Genomic DNA, 20,643 nt, shown 5'->3' on the forward strand with positions numbered 1-20,643 from the left:
CACAGCAGCAGTGCCAGTCTTCCCCATAGTGCACCTGCTCAAGTGTCAGGGCCTGTCCTAGTCCTTGGACCTGTAGTACATCGAGCAACCTCACGGCGTCCTTCACAGAGAAGACACTGCTGGTGTGTCAGCTTCTACTATGCACTTCTCATCCGCCTAGTCACTCTCCCTCACACCCATCCTTCACTGTCCTCCTAGACCTATATTAAGAGATATTAATTCCTCTAAGCGAGAGGCAGCAAATGATCTGTTAAGGGCCAGGTAGTATCTTGGGCTTTATAGGACTTACAGTCTCTGCTGCAGTGACTAGACTCTGCCAGGGCGGCGCAGAAGCAGCCTGGACCATACATCTGAGTGGTCCGGCTGTGATCCTGACACTTCCCTCACAAAAAACCCAACCTGCCTCACAGGCTATAACCCTCTGCTTCGAAAGCCTCCGTGGTTTCATTCTGGCCTATGAAATGTAAATCTCCTGAGCAGAGTGAGCCTTGAGAGCAGCGGTTCTCAACCCGTGGGTCGCGACCCTTTTGGGGGTCGAATGACCCTTTCACAGAGGTCACCTAAGACCATTCGAAAACACATATATAATTACATATTGTTTCTGTGATTAATCACTATGCTTTAATGATGTTCAATTTGTAACAATGAAATTGGGGGTCACCACAACATGAGGAACTGTGTTAAAGGGTCGCGGCGTTAGGAAGGTTGAGAACCACTGCTTTAGAGCACACTGCTCGACTGAGAGCTGGTTCCAGTGTCAGGTCCTGGCACCCTGGGGCTGGCACGAGCGCTGTGTGAGGCTGGAGTGAGGCGCTTTTGTGAGCCTCTAGGATCCTGACCCTTCTCACTGCCAACCTGGAGCGCCCATGCAGTTACTCAGAATGACAGGGACGGAGTGACCCTGCAGAAACAGCACACGAGGTCCTCTCTAGAAGGCAGTGTATGACCTGGGCAGAGTTAGCATGCAGGCCGAAGCTGTCCGTTTTCAGGGGAAGGCTCTCGCTCGTCCATGTTCACATAGGAACCTGGTGGTATGACTCTGATCTAGAATTCTTTTTAAACTTTGTATTCTGGAAAATGCCAAATACACTACAAACATCAACTCATAGCTAATCTTGTTTCATTTACATACCCACTCACTGGACCTAAACAAATCCCGGACAGTTTCACCAGAAAACGCTTCTGCATCTGTCCCTGAAATGCATACGACAGGCTCACACTCGGAGCTCCTCCAGCGCTGGCTCTCACAGGCGGTGCGTGTGCATCCCCTCCCCGGACTAGGGTTTCCTCCCGGGAACAGAGGGGCCGCTGTAGTCTGCGCATGTGCGACACCCTCCATTCCGACAGTGGCTCTGGGCTTCTGCTCCACTTTGTTTCCAGCAGAAAACTTTTTTTTTTAAGGACAAAATTTCTTGATTTAGCTAAAATGTTCCAGAGTGTTGTTGGTTTATTTGTTTGTGTGAAAGCTGCTTTATGTTCCTGGTTATTTTCCTTAACCAAAATATATTTGTGTTTCTGCTAAACCCACAACCTAAGAATATACTAGTCTAAGGACTGTTCTCCATCCTGCACTGTGACATCACGAGCTGCCTGTGACACCACGCCTGGGAGTCCCACGTTGCCAGAAGTCCAAAGCCTCTCTGCCCGGTTGAATTCAGGGCTCTCTGAGAGAGGCTTTGCTGGGACTGAACTGGGTTTGCATTTCCCTGGGTAACCCCGGCCCCTCTGTGACAGGAAAGTGCTGGGGGAGCAGAGTGACGAGGAACAGCTACCCAGGGCTGGAGAGACGCCTCAAAGGGCCGAGATTCAGCAGCAAGATTCGAGGCAGCGAATCCTAGCGCAGCAGATTAGAGCCAAACAGGACCTGGAATTCGAGCAGGCACCCGTCAGCTGGCAGATTAAAGAAGGTAGGTGCCCGCTGCTCACAATGTCTGCTTCATCTTCCAGCCTCTTCATTTTCACGCTTCCCCAGCCTTCTGTATTCTCGCCTTGGTTTTCTTTGTGATACGATGGAATCTTTGGCATTAGGCGTTCTCTCCTCTGTTTTACAGTCCTGAGGTTCTGACAAGGGGCTGGAAGCAAGAATAAGGAAGCAGCTTCCTACTGCCCCTGAGTAATGAACCTCTGCTCACTCTTTCTCATGCGCACATTTGTCTCTGCTCTGCTGCCTACCCTGCCACGTGCCCCCCACTGTGCTGAGGCCTGGGGCTTCATTCCCTTGCCCGGTGGTAGGGGGATGCCACCCTGGCCAGCTCTTTCACTCTGTACAGGTCCAGCCGTGGCCGGAGGTGTCTGAGCCCAGGCAGCCACCTGCAGGGAGGGAGGTGCTAACCTTCTCTCAGGATGTTTTTGGTTTCCAGACCAGCAGTGGCTGCTCAGAGAAGAGACCTGGCTGGCCAGCTTGCAGCAGCAGCAACAGCAAGACCATATAGCAGAGAAAGAACTTGAGGCCTCTGTGCCCACTCATTCTTGGCTTCAGACATATCCTGAGACTCAATCGTCCCCACTGGTCAGAAGCCAGAAGAGGGCGGTGCCACTTCAGCTCCTGCGGAGACGAGCTCTTCGGGCAGCAGAGAGGAACGTAAGGCGAAAAAAGGTCTCATTCCAGCTCGAGAGAGGCATCAAGAAGCGGAGGCTGCTGGAGACCCAGAAGAGACTGGAGCAGCTCAAGGCATTGTACTGGCTTCAGGATGAGGGTTCCCAGGAGCCCCCACACCAGGTCCCCAGCCCTGATGCCTTCCCAGGACATCAATGTAGAAGCAGATCGACAAGTAGCAGCTTTTTGAGCCTCCGAGAGCTCTGCCTCCGGTACTTGCCCCAGCTACGCAGGTACAGGCAGCACTTGTCCCCTGGAAGCTTTGGCTGAGGTTTACAACCTTGTTGCCAGCCTCAGCTTCCTCAGTTTGTAAAATGGAAAGATGTGTTTGCTCATCTCTTCCTCATCACCCTGTTCCTCTTCTGCTCCTCTTCTTCTTTCTCTGTAGTTGATATCCGCTAAGTCTGAGGCTTTTCCCTTCTCCCACTCTGAGAGGAAGCTCTTGTTTCTTTGGTGCAATCTACATGAGCCTTATTTTTTATCTATAGACTCTGATTATCCACTTACACCTCCTTGTGTATTCCTGCCTCACCTCCATCTCATCTTGCCTCAAACCAGATTCTGTCCCCACATTTCCTCCTCCTCCCTCCCCACCTGACCTGCCACCTCAAGTGAGCTTCTCAACCCCACCTGCCAACTGGTGAGTGAGTGGAACACTGTCTTTCTGACTCCAGGTTCAATTTGGGGTCTTCTTGTTTCTTTTCTCCTTCACTCCTTACATTCAGTCAAGGTAAGGATATGTTATCTCCCAGAATGCTTGGAACAGGGGACTGTGTCTACCTCTTTATATCCTATGGGCCTAGCACAGTCCTTGCCCATAGTAGGTACACAATTAATGTCTGTGGTGGTGGTACATTCGCTCACATCTCTGGTCTTCAGAGTAGTAGGCAGCCTTTAAAAAAAACACACCAACCTTTTATTATGAAAAATTTAAGCATACACGAAGTTGGGGAATAATACCTAACACTTATATTTGGCAATTATCAAGATTTACCAAGCTTGCTCTATCTAACCTCCTTCCTTTTTCTGGCGAAGTATTTTAAATCAACTCCTAGACATCATGCCATTTCAGTCCTATGTTAGGTATACACTTCTAAAACATAAGGACTTTTCTTATACCCACATTGTTAGTATCACACCTAACAAAATTAAGGTAAATTATTAGGTATTAGAGGCCCGGTGCATGAAATTAGTGCACTGTGGCGGGGGTGTCCCTCAGCCCAGTCTGCACCCTCTCCAATCTGGAACCCCTCGGGGGATGTCCAACTACCGGTTTAGGCTGATCCCAGGGATCAGGCAAAACCGGCAGTTGGACATCCCTCTCACAACCCGTGACTGCTGGCTCCCAACCGCTTGCCTGCCTGCCTGTCTGATTGCCCCTAACCACTCCCCTACCAGCCTGATCGACACCTAACTGCTCCCCTGATGGCCCGATAGCCCCCAACTGCCCTCCCCTGCAGGCTCAGTCCCCCCCAACTGCCCTCCCCTGCTGGCCTGGTCGCCCCTAACTGCCCTTCCCTGCAGGCCTGGTCCTGCCCAACTGCCTTCCTCTACAGGCCTGGTCACCCCAAACTGCCCTTCCCTGCCAGTCTGGTCACCCACAACTGCCCTCCCCTGCTGGCCACCTTGTGGTGGCCATCTTTGACCACATGGGGGTGGCCATCATGTGTGAGGGGTGATGGTCAATTTGCATATTACCTCTTTATTATATAGGATACTCTACACCTAGGCCATATTCAAATTTCTCTAATTGCCTAAAAATATCTTTTTACAGTTAGTTGTTCAAATTAAGATCTAAATAGGTTTTACATACTGCATGTGGTTACGTCTTTTAAGTTTCTTTTAATAAATTAGCCTGCACGTTTCATTTCTTTATATCATTGATTTGTTAAAGAGAGTGGGCCAGTTCTTTAGAATGTACTATGTTTTAGATTTGTCCGTTTGATTCCTTGTAGTGTTATTTAAATTGTTCCTCTGTTCCTTCTATTGCTGATTAAGTAGAAGTTTTCTTCAAAGGCATGATTAGATTCAGATTCAGTTCAACCTTTTTATGAGATAAAATATTGAGGAACAGAGTATACCTGAGGCCACTTTGAGAGCTAGGACTATAGTCCACAGTTTCCTTTTGTTTCTACGAAGCTTTCCTCTGACACCTAAGAATGTAGGGGACACGCCATTGGCCTGGTTTCTAACCTCTTGCAGTGCAGTAAGTGGGACTTTGTAGTCCCTCTGTCAGCAGGAAGTAGGGACTGCTTGCTTTTCTGAGATGGCTTTCCTTGTCTCCACAGTGTTTTCCTGAATCGGGATCCCTCTAGCACATTACCTCCTATACCCGACTCTACTGATCAGACATCAGAGAAAACCCAATCAGAAGAGTCTTTGTCCCAGGCTGCTTCTTATCCTCCAAGGACAGGGAATTTCAGCAACAATGTCCTCTGTTCCTTGGGTGAGGGGCAGCTCTGCACAGCCAGGGCGGCCATGGCCGGGAGGAGAGCCTGGGCCTCAGGCACCCGCTTCAGCATGAGCTCTATGTCTTCCAGCAACCAGGAGAGGGGGAGCGGGAGTCAGCAGCCCCACTGGGTGGTATCCCAGAGCTTAGCCTCTCTGGGCCAACCAGCTAACATGCTGAAGCCAAGGGATGAGCCAGAGGCCCTCACGCCTTCCACCCAGGCCAGGAGGACTAAGAGACTGTCAGACTCTGGCCACGGACCAGCAGGGTGGCAAAAAGAAGGGGACCTTGAGACCCATAAGGCTGCTGACGGAGCCAGTTGCAGTTGCCCACATCCCTGTGGACCCAGACAGGCAGCTGGGCCTGGAAAGGCAGCCAGAACTTTTTGGAAAGAATCCCAACCACCTTCTCCAAATAGGGCATCGAAAGGGCAGAAGAAGGTGCTGGCAACTAAGGTCAGAGACATTACCAAAAAGTCCTCTCATTTGCCTCATGGCAGCCCTTTGAAGAGGCAACACAGTGCAGGGAGCCCAGACACCATGGCCTCACTCACAGATGCCGGCCCAGTGGAGGATCCCACAGGAGGAAAAGATGGCGATTTATCGGATGCAGATAGCAGTTACTCAGTGGATTCTCTCTCCTGTGTCTGTGCCAAAGCCCCGACGGAGCCACGGAAGCCAGGGCACCCCCCGAGGAGGGAATGGCATCTCCCAGAGTCAGAGAACACTGAAAGTGACAACAGCCAAATATCTGAGGACTCGCTGACCGAGAAGGGGAACCAAAGTCCACAGGACAGCCCAGGGGACAGTTATCTTACCAATGGCCATGGCGACCCCAGGGCCAGAGCTAGAGCATCTATGAGGCGCTTCACCACATCCTCAGACAGGGGCCTGTTTGCCCAGGCTCACAGGAGCTTTTCGCTGGATAGCCTGATTGACGCTGAGGAAGAACTCGGGGAAGATCAGCAGGAAGAGCCTTTCTTCAGTTCAGCCGATGAGATGCCAACAGAGACGTTTTGGCGCCTGCAGACCTCCAGGCTGCCCGTAGTGAGCCAGGAGGCAATGTGCAGGCTTGGTCCCATCCCCCACAGAAAAGGAGCCAGGCTAGATGCCATCCTGCCAATGAGCAGTTCATTTTACCTTGATTCCCAGCCCCTGCCCCGCTGTGCACAGCCTGAGTCGGAGGTGGAGGCGAGGTCCTCTGAGCAAGCCACCACTCTGCAAAGCATGCCGCTTTCAAGAGGGAGCCCTCTGTTGTCCATGGATTCCTGGTTTTCCTGTGACTCCAAGATCAATCCCAACAGCCCCCTGGGAATAGTGGGTTCTTTATGTCCAAGTCCTGATGTCCAGGAATTTCAGCCCAATGGTCGGGAGAGGCCTGGATTCTGGCCAAAGATGGAAGAACTAAAGCCATCGGGTACAGAAGCAGTCCTGCCCTATACTTCCAAACTGCCCCCTGGTGGTGCGGAGCTGCCCTGCAGTGTCAGAGCTGTGTACAATATTCCTGCTTCTGATACATCCAGGTTGTCCCTCTGGGGGTCATACAGGCTTCTTCAGTCTCGAGTTGATGGCATCTTTCAGGCCAGAGGTGTCTCTGACCCAGCCCAGCAGGGTAACTCTGAAACATCCAACAACTCGAGTGTATCGAGTGTGCTGCCTGCCTCTGCCACCTCATTTACTTACGTAGGCAGCGCCTGTGAGAGGGACTGGGCTGCCCTTCAGCAAAAGTACCTCCTTGAACTATCTCATCCTGTGTCGGAGGCCATAGGAGAACCCAGGCCAGCTTTCACCTCCCTCGAGGAAGACTCTGGTTCCCTGACCCCAGTTTCTAGCAGAGGAGCAGATACTGTATTGGTAGTTGGTTCTGGGCTATCTAGCAGTTTGAAGTTCAACAACTTTCCTATCCATATACCCAAAATTAGGCATTTGAGGGCAGAGAAAGAACAGGACAGTTTGGGTGTCGAGTTAGAAGGCACGTCAGATTTCTTTACAACTAGTGAGAAAGAGGTGAGTTGCAGTGGAAATTATTCAGCAGACATAGAATCATTGACTTCTGGAGCTACAAATGCACAGGTCTTTGCAGCAGAGAACAAGGTGGCAAATTCCATGATGGGAGCATGTGAAATCAAACAGAACCACTTGGAAGAGTCCTCTCAGAGTAGCGGGAGGAAGCCTGGAACGATGACTTCCTCTGATGAATGTTTCTTCCTGAAGAACCATTGTCACAGTAATGTCACCATAGCCACCAAAGAAGATCCTCGGCCCCAAAGTTGTGCTCCTCTCAGGAAGAATAGTACAGGCCTGGCAGGGCCAGTAAATCACAACAGCCACCTCCCCCAACAGGAAGAGGAGGCAGACTGCCAGGAGAGCTCCCAGGAAGTGGTGGGAAGACACGCCAATCTTTCCTTTGCCTTTCCGTCAGGCCCAGAGCTGTACCTGCACTCTGCTCCTTGGAATTCATGCCCGTCTTCCCTGCAGCCACCTCCCTTAGAAACATTCTACGTGACCAAAAGCCGGGATGCCCTGACGGAAACGGCCTTAGAGATCCCGGCTTGCAGAGAAGCCAGAGTGCCTTCCCCACCCCCCAGGGAGGCCTGGGGCTTTGGTCAGGACTACCAAGCCCTCCAGAATGTTTATTTAAAGAATAATTTGCCGGTGCTGTTACAAAAACAGAATGCCAAGATTGCCTCATTGCAGCAGGTCACAGTGGAGAGGCCACTTGATCTGAACACCACGGAGGTTAGTGGCGAAATAGGGAAATGCGCTGGAAGCCATAATTCAGTATATTTTTTTGTTGCTCAGAACAGACATTTTCTTACATCTGCCAGCACGAAAGTATGTGAATATGAAAATCAATTTGGAAATTTAAATAAACACTGTCTTCCGGCACTCGAGGGAGAAAAGACCACAGTACAGTCCAGTTGCACTGTTTCCTCGGACAGTTCTGGGTCTGGGAAGCCGCTTTTTGTTTGTGAGTCTCAAGCAAGTGGGGACGAAGGGCAGGAGCAGAACGCAGCCCTAAGACAGAGCCAGGCCTCTGAGAGGGACAGACAGTCCCCTTTGGGGGCCAGGTCTGATCTCACCTGTAAAACCATCAGTTTAGGTTTTGACAAGGACGTGCTGGGGGGCACTGCTCGCTCTTTGAAGTCTAGATCAGCGTATCATAGAGTAAGGAGCCCAGAGACAATGGCCCAGGATGGGAGTCCGACCCACAGAGGGGAATGGAAGAATGAACCTGGGCTTCCTGGAAAATCTCTCCAACCCAAAGACAGCTCAGAAGAGTTTAAGCAGCCATGGACAGAATCTACACAAGAAAGGTTCCAGTCAGTTATACACTCTCAGGAAAGAAACCTCACTGAACACAGGGGCCCAGGAAAGTTGCAAGAAGTGTCAAATCCCAAAGAACCACCTTCTAGAAAGAAACAGAACAAAAGAGTTAATAATGCTGACGAAATGGCTAGGCTAATTAAGAGTGTCATGCAGCTAGAAAATGGTATCTTGGAAATCGAATCCAAGCAGAATAAGCAGCTATATGCTTCCCATACACTGGGAGTCAGTCATGAGTTTGTGTTCCAGGACAAGGAGATGGCTGATCGTGTCGTTAAGCCAGGCAGCTCTAGAAACCACCTGTCTTCTCCAGAATACACAGATGATACTGATTTTAGGGATGGTGATGCTGGAGAAATGGAAACTAGCAGTAGCACTGGGGAAGATCCCCAGGACCAGAAAATCATGCTGAGTCCCTTCAAGTCAAGAGACTGGGTACAAGACATTAAATTTGTGAGAGAGCACAATCCCCCAGCTGTATTAGATAGACCTGCCAGGGACCCTTGTGATTATTTAGGGATATGTACAACTCACAGTGAGTACACCAGAACTTTTGTTAATCCAAGGAGAAGGAAAGCATTGGCTAGAGCTGTGCCATTCCAGCCCAGGCCCGAGTGGCCCTCTGAGGAGGAAAGTGAGGTGGTGCATGCATCAGCAAGGCCCAGAAGGCAGCCCCATGGCTTGGAAAGTCTTGAGGAATCGGAGACTATGAAAGGTTGTCAGGAGAGCCACGTTCCCAAACACATAAGTAGTTTTTACCCAGAGAAGCCAAAAGTTCAAGGCAGAGTTAAAGAAATGACTATGCAAAGAGGAGGAAACCTACATGAGCAATACAGAATGGTCTCATCGACTCAGAAATTTCTTAGTCCAAGCCAACGCTGTATGGGCACGTTTTTCAGCCAGGAGACAGGCTCATTGCTGAGTCAGCCAGACTCATCTATGGCTCCCCATGGAGACCTGAGTAACACCTTGCCCTTGAATTCCCCAAGACTGCCAAGAAGCTATCTTCATGCGCCTGATACTATAGGCATCTCTTCAGTTGACTATGTGCTGGATCCTACAGTGTTGAAAATGCCTAACAGTCTCTGGGTAACTGAAGCAGGATGTCAGGGCCAGAGTGGAGTGCCCAGAAGCCACAGCCCTCAGGGAAATGTGCAAGAGGCGTCCTCCAGGGCGCACACTGCTTGCTGTGGGTCTGCAGTCTTCATGGCCATGGGATCTTGGGATCAATCTGGTGCACCAGAGACCATTCCCCTGGGGACTGAGAGCAGGAGATCAGCAAGCAGCAGTCCCCAAGACCTAGGAGGGGGCCCCAGAAGCACCTCAATGGGCTTGAGTACCAGCGTGGATTCTGCTTCTGAAGCCAAGGTGGCTGTACAAAAAGGAGCAGAAAGAGCTAGTTCCCTTAACTGGGTCTCTAGCCCACTTAAAAAGAGGGTCAACTGTCCCTTAGAAGAGGGTAACAACCAGTGCAGGGAGGTGAGGCAGAAGGCAGAGGCGGCGGCCGAGGACCTGAGTCCTACCGGTGCTACTTTCTCAGCAGCCGTGTCCCTGGAGACACACCCTGAGCCCTCTGCACATACATCCACGGGCTTAGCGGTGCTGGAGGAAATCAGAGAGACAGAGGCCCATGGAGCACAGCTTCATGACTTGGTGACTGAGGGCACAGTCCGTCCTTACTATGAGACTTTATTAGAGCCTGCATGTTCTTCAAGGGCCCCGGATGGGCCTCAGTGTCAACAAACGGACCAGCCAGTGTCAGACAGGACTGGAAATGAGGGTGAAGCACAGGGGTTTCATGTGGCATCTCCCTCTGCTGAACCAGGCCATCTGTGGACTGATAAGAGGAAAGCCCTTAAGACCACACCCCTCTCTGCAGACAGCTTTCAGCCTCTGCCCAACACTGAAGTTAACAAAGGGCCATGCCAGCCCTCACAGACTTCGTCCCACACTGACCCTGCTCTAGGCAAAAGCCATTATCCTGGAAAACTAAGGCCTTTTCTGAGAGCAGATGAGCAGTGTATATGTTATTCTGGCCCATTTGAAATCATGGAGAAAAAGCAAGAAGCAATTAGAATTTCTGCTGATCCTGTAGGCCCGGACAGTCTTCTTTCTTCAGCTATAGAGGAAGCCAGGAGGGTAACAGCAGGGAAAGTAGGGGCTGCCTTATCTTCTCAGGAACCTTCTGACAATCCCGGAGTGAGCCAGCATGGGAAGAGCCAGTCAGTTCCCTGGGAGATGGCAGAGGGTATGCCCCCTGGCAGTCAGGAGAGCAACCAGGCACACCAAGAACCTAGAACTCTACACACCACATATGGAGGAGAGTCAGGTAACTTCACCGTGGCTGCACAGGGAGGAAAAACAACCTGTTTTGAAAGTCAGCTTGTGATCTGTAATGTTCAGAATTCTGCCAGTCTCTCAGGGGCTAACCAAGACCATGTCCAAGTCCTCGAGGCTTCCAATGGCTTAGAAGAAGGAAGGGCACGTCCCAAACGAAGTAGCGTCCTGCCTGGAACCCTGAGAAGAGCTGAGCTGGCAGCTCCCTCACAGCAGTGTGTGAAGACGGGGAGTGTTGGTTCTGGGCTGGCAGAAGCCTGCAGGGCTGGCAGCAAACACCTGGAGCTGGCTCCATGGCCAGATCAAAGACCTAGCCCAGATCCTGGGGGAGTGAGGGAGGAGGCCCTGTGCAGATTTTCACAGGAAACTTCAGACTGTGTTGTCTTCTCAGGGAGCACTGAAGGCAGAAAGACTCTCAGCCCACCTGGGGGGCAGGAAGGCAGCAGAACTCTTCCTTGTCAACAGCCGTGCAACCCTCAAGCCATTGCTTCTTATGCCTGCCCCTCCCCTTCCTCCACTTCACTGTGTTACAGAGATGGTGGCCTGGGGAAGGCTGCCCCACAAACTCTCCACCCAGCCTGCAGAGTATCTTTCAGGGCCTGTGGAATGGATGAGAGAGGAGAGAGCTATTCCAGTGACCCTGATGTGTTCTTGACACATGGCCTTGAGCCCAAAGGCATTCATGTGAAATTTGGGCCACCAGACAGCAGCACTCTGGAACCCTCTGCCACCACTTCTGCCCTCTCTCTGGCTCAAGGCTGCAGCTCCCCTTCTGCCCCTGACATGAAGGCAGGTTCCCTCAGCCCCTCAGTTGCTGCAGGGGATCCTGAGGAAAAGGTTGCCAAGAAGACAGCTCGTGCAGAGCTTGAGGCTGCCCCTTTTCCTAAAGGCGCGTGCTCTGAGCCACTGAAGAAGTTTCAGGACAGCTCAGTAGGTGGCCAGAATGCACAGGAGTCTCAAACCAAGCCAGAGCTACCTGCAACAACCAGGAGACAACACACCCTGAATTTAAGTGAAGGGTCTGTTGAGAGTGAGCTGCTGGTGGAACCACAGCATGGATGTTTAGAAAATGCTGTCAGATGCCTTCCAGAAAAGCCACAATTTTCCACCAAGTCCAGGGATCACAGTAGCTTGGATCCCCAAGCCAAATTTGCAGCCAAGATAAAGCACATCTCCCGTCCCCAGGCTGGCAGTCCCTGGGAGGAGAAAAAGCAGCAGAGAGAGCAGGCTTCGGGCGTTGGTGAAGGCCCTGCCCAGCGCATGCATCCCCCGTGTTCCAACGAAGGTGACTTGGATGGCTTTGAGATGAGAGATGCAGGCGGAGAGGAGGGGGCTGCAGCCAGGGCCTCTGTGCCCCAGATGTTCTCACTGGGCTTTAAAGACTCAGCCAGTGACCCCGTGGTGCCTGCTGCCCAGAGCCCTGGCCAGCCCTCTTCTGGAAGGGAGCAGCCGGCTCTCCCCCACAGGCGCTCACTTCCTGTCATTGCCATTTTCTCTGGCCCCAGACACTCCAGGTCCTCCCCACAGCCACAGTTCTCTGTGATCAGCTCTTCCCGGTCTCTTCAGGAGCTGAATTTGAGTGTGGAACCTCCTTCCCCCACAGATGAAGAGACACAGGGGCCTAACAAATTGTGGAACCCACATCCTAGGGGCCACTCCTTAGAAAAGTCCGCAGTGGGGACATCTCTGGAAGCTGAGGGCTGTGATCAGAAAGCCTCATCTAACGTGAACAGTAGCTCTGCTGATCGCAGGCCCCTTCAACCTGCCAGCCCTCCTTACCCAACGCCTTCAACTCCCTTGTGCATGCCGACCCCCAGTTTCATGACCTGCTGGATGTCTGGTACAGTGGAACCGACCCAGCAGGGAAAGCCACAGAGCCTGGGTGGCCAGGCCAGGCCAGAAAAGTGGCTTTCTGAGGCAGACAGAGGAGCATTGCACTTTAGCTCCAGTGACATCAATCCCTACATTCTGCCCTGCCCTCCAGCGGGTCCTGCGCCCATTGGCTGGAAGCAGTATGTGTTTGGCAATACAGTCGATGTCTCCTGTAGCCAGTCACCCCAGGGCCTGGTACCATCAAAAATGGCCGGGTGCTCCTGCATGGACAATGGCCTAGAAGAACAGAACTCCCCATTCCACAACCACCTCAGCACATGTGCCAATTCCCGAGGTTCACATGAGGCCTGGGGAGTATGGGATTCTTCGCTCGCCTTGGGGAACCACCACATCTTGAAGGGCCCTGATGGAGCAGCCCCCGCTAAGGGTCCTGATGAGAGAGCCCAGTTCCAGGGCCCCCTTGCTGCAGCAGGCCCTCTGAGGAGTGAGTCCCCCTGGACTGAAGGAAGTGCTACAGGCCCAGTGGATGAGATGCTGCTGCTGTGTCCATCAGAGGCGGGCGGCCCTGGGGGACAGTCCAGGATGAACACCTTGGAGCAGGGCACACAGACCTTAGGCTGCAGTCTCCGCTGGAGCCACACGGACATTGCCTCTGCCCATTTGGAAGCCAGCGCAGTGCCGGGGTCTGATCTGGCCTCCTGGGCCAGCATGCACAACCTGTCTGTCCACCTCTCGCAGCTCCTACACAGCACCTCGGAGCTGCTGGGGAGCCTCTCGCAGCCAGGTGTTGCTGAAAAGCAGCAAAACACCAAGAGGGAGAGCCCAGATGAGGCACCCCAGACCCTCATGATGGACGGCTGTACTCAGACCACCATGGATGAGGGCATCCAGACTGACCTGGCCTCCCCACCTCTGCACCTCCAGGCCCCAGAGGCCAGCCCTCAGGAGGTCAGTGTGGTCCTTGAAGTTCTGGGCTCAGGTATCTCCACCACGTCTCAAGAAAAGGGACACGACCCGGGGACAGTTCAGAAGAGAGAGGCGGAGGGAAAAGCATGGAAAACAACTCGGCCCCCAGATCTTCAGGAAGAAAGCACCCCCTGCCGGCCCCAGAGCCCTGCAGTGCCCTCACCCCATCTGAGGGTTCAGAAGGCCCCACTTGGGCAGAACCTCCCTTTTGTGAGCCCCCAAGCTTCTCCCGATGCTGCCCAGCCACCCGGCACCCAGCCCAGTGAACCCTCCTGCCTGGCTGTCAGCAGCCCCAGCCTTAGCCTCCCTCATTCCCCAAGACCCTGCCCCAATGCTGCGGAGTCTGTCGGGGAGCCCAGGGTCCCGAAGAAGTTGTGCCCCACAGGTGCCTTGTTGGTGGACAGGGCCTCTTCCCCGATACTCGCACTTAGCGCCAGCACTCAAGGGTCAGAGCTCCCCCTAGGCTCTCTGTCTCTCTCCACCCCCTTAGCGCACTCTCTTGAAGGCCATCAGAAGCTTGTCTCCAGCCCAGACCTTCCCCTCGACTTCCCCAAGCCTCCAATGGATAATTACTCTCAAACCATTGACGAGGCAGGCAGCCCACAGCACAGCTCAAAAACCCAAGTTTGTTTCCTAGAGCAGCCCCATCAGCAGCTTCAGCCCCAGTCCCCCTCCGGGGTCCAGAGCAGACTGCCGCCTCTGCTGCTGAGGAGCAGGAGTCCGATACCGGCCGAGGGCTTGGTCCCCGAGGACATGGCTCCCCTGGAGTGTGGCCCACTTTGCAGTAGCGGGCCAAATAAATGGCAGAGCAGGACAGAAAATGGGGGTGAGAGTTCAGCATCTGCAGTGGAGCCACAACCCACTGCCAACAGTCCCTCTTCGGGGGAAGGCTGGCAGCACCTCAGTCCCTGCCCTGTATCTGAGTTGACTGATAAAACAAGGCTCCAGGGTTCTACCTCTGGCCCAACCGAGGCCTGCCAACCTCAGGGGCTGCTGCGCCCCAGTTCCCAGACATGCATGGCTCCTGAGCCCCAGCATCACAGCCTGAGGGACCTCCCAGTGCATAACAAATTTAGGAATTGGTGTGGGGTTCAGGATGGCTCTCGTGGGGAGCTGGGAGTGACGGGGTTGCTGGGACCCAGACATGTCAGCACTGAAGAGCAGGGACAGCATCCCTCACAGCCTCCGGGCGCCCAGAGCCCGGACCCTGCGCGCTCCCAGAAGGAGCAGATGCCCCTGCAAGTTGGGGCCCAGAACCTCCCTCTCAGCACGGAACTCGCAGAAGCGAAGCTGCACCACGGCTTTGGGAAGTCAGATGCCCTGCTCGAGGTGCTGCAGAGCGGGACAGGGGAGGCACTCACTGCCCAGGAACCTGTGCTGTCCACCTGGGAGGAGCTCCATGCCCGGTAAGGGTCCCAGCCTGGAGTGGGAGGGCGAGGGGGGCCTGAGGAAAGAACCAAGGCTACGCACCGGCTGTTCCCTCTCCTCCTGCTCAGTTCTGGTTTCTTCCAGGGGTCAGAGATAGATTATAAAATGGAGAAGGGCATTCATGGCCAGTTTCAGTGAATCAATCATGTTTTATCTCAGGCAAAAACAAACCATTGAGTGCCTCCGGAGACAGCGGGCTGAGCGACTTCAGAACTTCCGCCGGACACGAAGCCTCAGCCCCCAGAAACAACTTAGCTTCCTGCCTAACAGGGACCTCCCCGCCCGTAACCTTGACTTACCCAGCAGGCGCCGAGAATACCTGCAGCAACTGAGGAAGGATGTTGTGGAGACAACCAGGTACGGGTGGACCCAGAAGCCTGCAAGGGAGTAGGTTCTGTGTGGGGTGAGGGGGTTGTGGGGAGCAGGGCCTGAATCTTAGTGTCCTGGAGGCTGGAGGCTGCAGCTTCCTCTCACAGGAGCAATTCCAGGAGTGGGTCTTCTGTGCCTGTGGACACATGGAGGTGGCTGCGGGAGATGGGGCAAAGGGAGCAAAGGATGAGCAGAGTAGCTATGGCATAATGAGACTGCAGGTCTGAGCCTCCGAGTGGGATACAAAATCAAACTGAGGACCCTGTGGGCAAAGAGAGGATGGCTCACCAGGAGTGGTGTTACACAGAAAGTAAAGGGATGGAAAAAGGTATTTCATGAAATAAGTAGCAATACTTATACCAGGCAAAATAGACTTAAAAACAAAAGTCAAAGAAGGACCCAGTTGTTCTACTGGGCATTTATTAGAAGAAACTCAAAACACTAAATCAAAAAGACAAAATGCACGCCTCTGTTCATTGTAGCATTATCTACAATAACTTAAGTGTCCATCAGTAGATAAATGGATAAAGAAAAAGTGCATACATGCAATAGAATATGACCTAGCTATAAACAAGAATGAAACCTTGCCATCTGCAACAACATGGATGAACCTAGAGAGAATTGTGCTGAGTGAAATAAGTCAAAGACAAATGCCATATGATTTCACTTATATGTACAAGCAGAATAGAAACAAACTCATAGATATAGAGAACATTTTAACAGTTTCCAGAGGAGAAGGGGATTGGGAAATGGGTGAAAAGGGTGATGGGATTAAGAAGTACAAAATAGCCCTAGCTGGTTTGGCTCAGTGGATAGAGCATCGGCCTGTGGACTGGCGGGTCCCGGGTTCGATTTTGGTCAAGGGCACATGCTCAGGTTGCAGGCTCAACTCCCCATGGGGGCATGCAGGAGGCAACCGATCAATGGTTCTCTCTCATTATTGATGTCTCTCTCTCTCTCTCCCTTCCTCTCTGAAATAATAAAAATATATTTTTTTAAAAAAAGAAGTACAAAATAGCCTGGCCGGTGTGGCTCAGTGATTGGGCATCGATCCATGAACGAGGGAGTCATGGTTGATTCCCAGTCAGGGAGGGCACATACCTGGGTTGTGGGATCAATTCCCAGAGGGGGCATGCAGGAGGCAACCCATTGATTCTTTCTCATCATTGATATTTCTATCTCTCTCTCCCTTCTTCTCTGAAATAAATAAAACATATACTTTTTCATATATAGTACAAAATAGTCATGGGGATGTAAAGTACAGCATGAAGTATATAGTCAATAATATTGTAATAACTATGTGTGGTGTCAGATGGGTACTAGACTTATGGGTGACCACTTTGTAAGGTATATAAATGTCTAATCACTAGGTTGTATACCTGAAACTAGTATGTATGTCAAGTATAATTGAAAAATAATTTCTTTAAAGTTAAAAATATGGTGTTGAACAGGCCTGGGGTGAGCAGGCCATGGCCATCGCCCACCCACCGTGTTAGAAGGCACCTCTCTGCCCCTCTGGTCCTTCCCAGGAACCCAGGGTCAGCGTCAAGGTCTGTTCAGCCACCCTCTGACATAGAGCTGATGCTAAAAGAATACCAGCGGGCTCGTGAGGAGGCCAAGGTGGTGATCGCCCGGGCCCGGGACCGACTGCGGGAGCAAACGGAACAAGAGAAGCTGAGAATCCGCCAGCAGATCATCTCCCAGCTGCTGAGGGTGGGAAACAGGTTTCAGGGTAGGCCTGGAGCCTGGAGGCAGGCCTCAGACGGGTCGTCTTCACTGGGCTGCCTCAGGCATGGACTGTAACATTTGACCCCTGTGCCAGGTCAAAGCTGTGTTCACTGTCTTTATGTGTTATTCTCATCAGACCAGCTCCTATTGCTGGGCCAGAGTCTGGGAGGAGGCTGCCTTGGTATAGAGTTGGGGTGGGGCTGTGGGGAGGTGTGAGGGTGTGAGGCTGAGGTGGGAGGCACTGGGGGTGAGGGAGGGGTGAGATCAGGGAGGTGGGATCAGGGAGGTGAGAGGGGTGGATGTGGGGCTGTGGGGCCTGGGTAGTGAGGGTGCACCAGAAGCTGGTTGACAGTGATCTGTCCTTCCCAGGAAGAGGAAAAACTACACACCCTCGCCACCTCCAGCTCCCTGTGCACCAGCTCCAATGGAAGCCTCTCCTCTGTTGTCACTTCTGGCTACAACAGCAGCCCGGCCTTGTCAGGCCAGCTCCAGTCCCCAGGCAGTGTGGTGAGTAGGCAGATGCTAGGTATAAGCTCACGGCCAGGGCTGCTAAGGCAAGAGTTTGGGCAGGAAGTTCTGCCTCAGGTCACTGCTGACACTTGATGGATGGTGGCTTTGGCTCTTCCTCTAGTTCCGTTTTTCTCTTCGTGTTCATTCATTCAACAGCTGCTTATTTTGTAGATGTTGTTTTAGGCATTGAGGGTGCAGCAGTGAACAAAACTATTCTTGTCCTTAGACTATTTGAAGGATAAATATTAAAGAGCTTATTTTATAACTAGAGGCCCGGAGCACGGATTCATGCACCAGTGCGGTCCCTTGGCCTGGCCTTCGGGGATCAGTCCAACATCCCCCGAGGAGGGCCGGAGTGCGAGAGGGCACGCTGAAAAGTTGCTGTTGCTCAGCAGCTCCTATGTTAAGCGTCTGCCCCCTGGTGGTCAGTGTGTGTCATAGCTGCCGGCCCGTGGCTTAGGCTTTTGTATATATACATTATTTACTCTTGCATGGATGAAGGGATGCTAAGCCAATGTGAAAGGTGGAACCTGACCTAGTCTGGAAGCTCAGTAAAGATGCTCTGAGACTGATGGTGAGAGAGAGACTCTGCAGTGAGAGCTCAGTGCTGGTGGAGTCCAGAGGGCCCACCAGGGAGGCTCGGAGGGAGGAGGAGTTTGAGGAACTAAAACACTTGTTTGGTTGCAATGTAAAGAGTGAAATGGGAGAATGTCATGAAAAAAGGACCAGAAAAGGCAAGATCATGTGGACTCTGTTGAGAATTCTGGGCCTTTCTAATCCATCTGATCATGTTACTTCCCCAAAGCTGCTGGAAAGCCTTTAAGTAGGGAGAGAAGGATGAGATTGTGAGAAGGGGGCAAGAGCAGTCTGTAGACCCATTAGTGACCATGGCAAAGCCAAGTGAGAGTTCACGATTGCTTGGGTGAGGGCACTACTGGTGAAGATGAACTGCTGTGGTTGCAGAGAAGAGAAAGGGCCCGTGGACTGACTGGATGTGGAGAAGCGAGAAGGGAGGGTTGAGAACAGTGCATGCTTTGGGTTTGTCGACAGTGGCAGGAGCCCTGGAGGCAGACAGGTTTTGTGGGGAAGATCATGAATCTAGTTTCGTCTTTACTGGGTTGAAAGCACCTGTGAGAAATGCAGGGGCTTGTTGGAATACAGATCTGGAGCCCAGAGGTGAGACCTGGCTGGGGATAGAAAATTTGAAATTCATTTTATAAAGAAAAACTTCACGTAGTAAAAAATATATAGTTTTCAAACAGTAGCCAAGGACACACAGTGTCAAGTGCATATTTCCGTCTCCTGTTTGCCCTCCCCAGAAGCAGGCATTCATCCCGTTGGGTATATATTTCCAGAGATAGTCTGTGCATCTATGAGAATATATCTTTTCTAAAGCACATGAATGGAAGCATACTGTACTCTCTTTGTCCTTTTGCTTTTTTCCTTTAAAAATATTTGTTAGATCTTGAATATCAGTGAATCTAGTGCTGACTTATTCTTTTTAATAATTAAATAGTGTTTCTTTTTTCTCTTTAATTGCATGTTATTAAATGAGATGTTTTATATAGATAATATGAAGTGGAAAAGGCAAAAAATATATACATATATAAGGGTATATAGGGAAATACCCATCCTTTTCCCCAACTACCTAGTCCGTGTCCCTCATCCCACCCAAGAAAACAGTGGTGTGTGTTTTTTGGGGGGACATCTCCCTAGATAGAGTGTCTTTTGCATATAAAATAAGCATATTATGCCACTGCTCTTTACTTCATATATTTTTTCCAATCAGTACATCATTACATGACAATGTAGAGAACTTTCTCTTTCTTTGAGATCCCACTGTAGGGATGCATTGTAATTTATTTAATCCTCCATCTTGGATTGTTTTCAGTTTTTGTTGTTGCAAACAGGGCTGCAGTGAATAGCTTTGTGCGTGTATAGCTTTCTTACATGTGCAGATATATTGCAGGATGAATGTGGGCTTGTTCTACAAGCATATGCATTTGAAAATTTGATAGATACTGACAGATTTTCCCTCACAGATACACTGATTTTTACTCCCACCAGCAACAGGCAAGAGTCCACCTTCCTCCCATACTCTTGCTCACATGTTATTAAATGTTTGGACTGTTGAGCCATCTGTTCATATCCTTTGCTCATTTTTTTCTTCTTTCTTACTAGTTACTGGGAGTTCTTTACATAGTGGCAAGATAGCTCTTTGCCTGATGTTAATTGCAAATGTTTTTTTCTAGTTCTGCATTATCTCTTGACTTTATTTACTATGTTTGGAGCCATTCAAGAAGTTTTATTTATCAGTTTTCCTTTTATAGTGTCTATGTCCTAAATCATAATGAGAAACACATTCTCACCCTAGCTGGTTTGGTTCAGGGGATAGAAGGCTGGCCCATGATTCCAGTCAAGGGCACATACCTCGGTTGCAGGCTCAATCCCCAGCCCCGGTGGGGGTGTGTGCAGGAGATAACCAATGGATATGTCTCTCTCACATAGATGTTTTCCCTTCTCTGTCTCTCCCCCTTCCTTCCACTCTCTCTAAGAATCAATGGAAAGCCCTATCTAGTTTGGCTCAGTGGATAGAGCATCGGCGTGAGGACTGAAGGGTTCCAGGTTCAATTCCGGTCAAGGGTATATGCCCGGGTTGTGGGCTTGATCACCAGTGTGGGGCATGCAGGAGGCAGCCAGTCAATGATTCTCTCTCATCATTGATGTTTCTATCTCTATCTCCCCCTCTCCCTTCCTCTCTGAAATCAATAAAAAAAATGCATTTTTAAAAAATCAATGGAAAAATACCCTTGGGTGAGGATTAACAAAAAAATAAACAAAAAAAGTATCACATTCTCCATTCCAAAGTTATAAAGAATTTCTCCTATGGTTTCTTCTAGAACTTGTATGGTTTTATTTTTCATATTTAAGTCATTGATTCATTTGGAAAGTATATATACAGGGTGCCCCAAAAATGTATACACACTTTGAATGATTGTAAAGTGTTCATTAACATACAATTCATTTTCAAAGTTTAAAAGAATCTACAGAAATGAATAATTTTTTTGTCAATGCCTGTTTTCATATATATATATATATAT

At 50.9% G+C, this 20,643-nt stretch overlaps 1 protein-coding gene across 6 annotated transcripts in view; it reads left to right on the plus strand.

Moving 5' to 3' along the window:
- STARD9 (StAR related lipid transfer domain containing 9) overlaps nucleotides 1-20,643 on the plus strand; it is a 101,143-nt gene that overhangs the window by 64,255 nt on the left and 16,245 nt on the right. For 5 of the 6 annotated variants that reach the window (XR_004966030.1, XM_036298917.1, XM_036298922.1 and 2 more), the window contains exons 21-26: nucleotides 1,735-1,907; nucleotides 2,361-2,829; nucleotides 4,885-14,913; nucleotides 15,095-15,292; nucleotides 16,834-17,017; nucleotides 17,402-17,539. Coding sequence is in view for 4 of the 6 variants with exons in the window: in XM_036298917.1 (XP_036154810.1) it covers nucleotides 1,735-1,907; nucleotides 2,361-2,829; nucleotides 4,885-14,913; nucleotides 15,095-15,292; nucleotides 16,834-17,017; nucleotides 17,402-17,539 (11,191 nt within the window). In the remaining 2 variants the exon portion in view is untranslated. The remainder of the gene's footprint in view (nucleotides 1-1,734; nucleotides 1,908-2,360; nucleotides 2,830-4,884; nucleotides 14,914-15,094; nucleotides 15,293-16,833; nucleotides 17,018-17,401; nucleotides 17,540-20,643) is intronic. The other variant, XR_004966031.1, reaches the window with a different exon arrangement.

This window comes from Myotis myotis, unplaced genomic scaffold (genome assembly GCF_014108235.1).
Source record: "Myotis myotis isolate mMyoMyo1 unplaced genomic scaffold, mMyoMyo1.p scaffold_m19_p_1, whole genome shotgun sequence".
NCBI classification, from domain to species: domain Eukaryota; kingdom Metazoa; phylum Chordata; class Mammalia; order Chiroptera; family Vespertilionidae; genus Myotis; species Myotis myotis.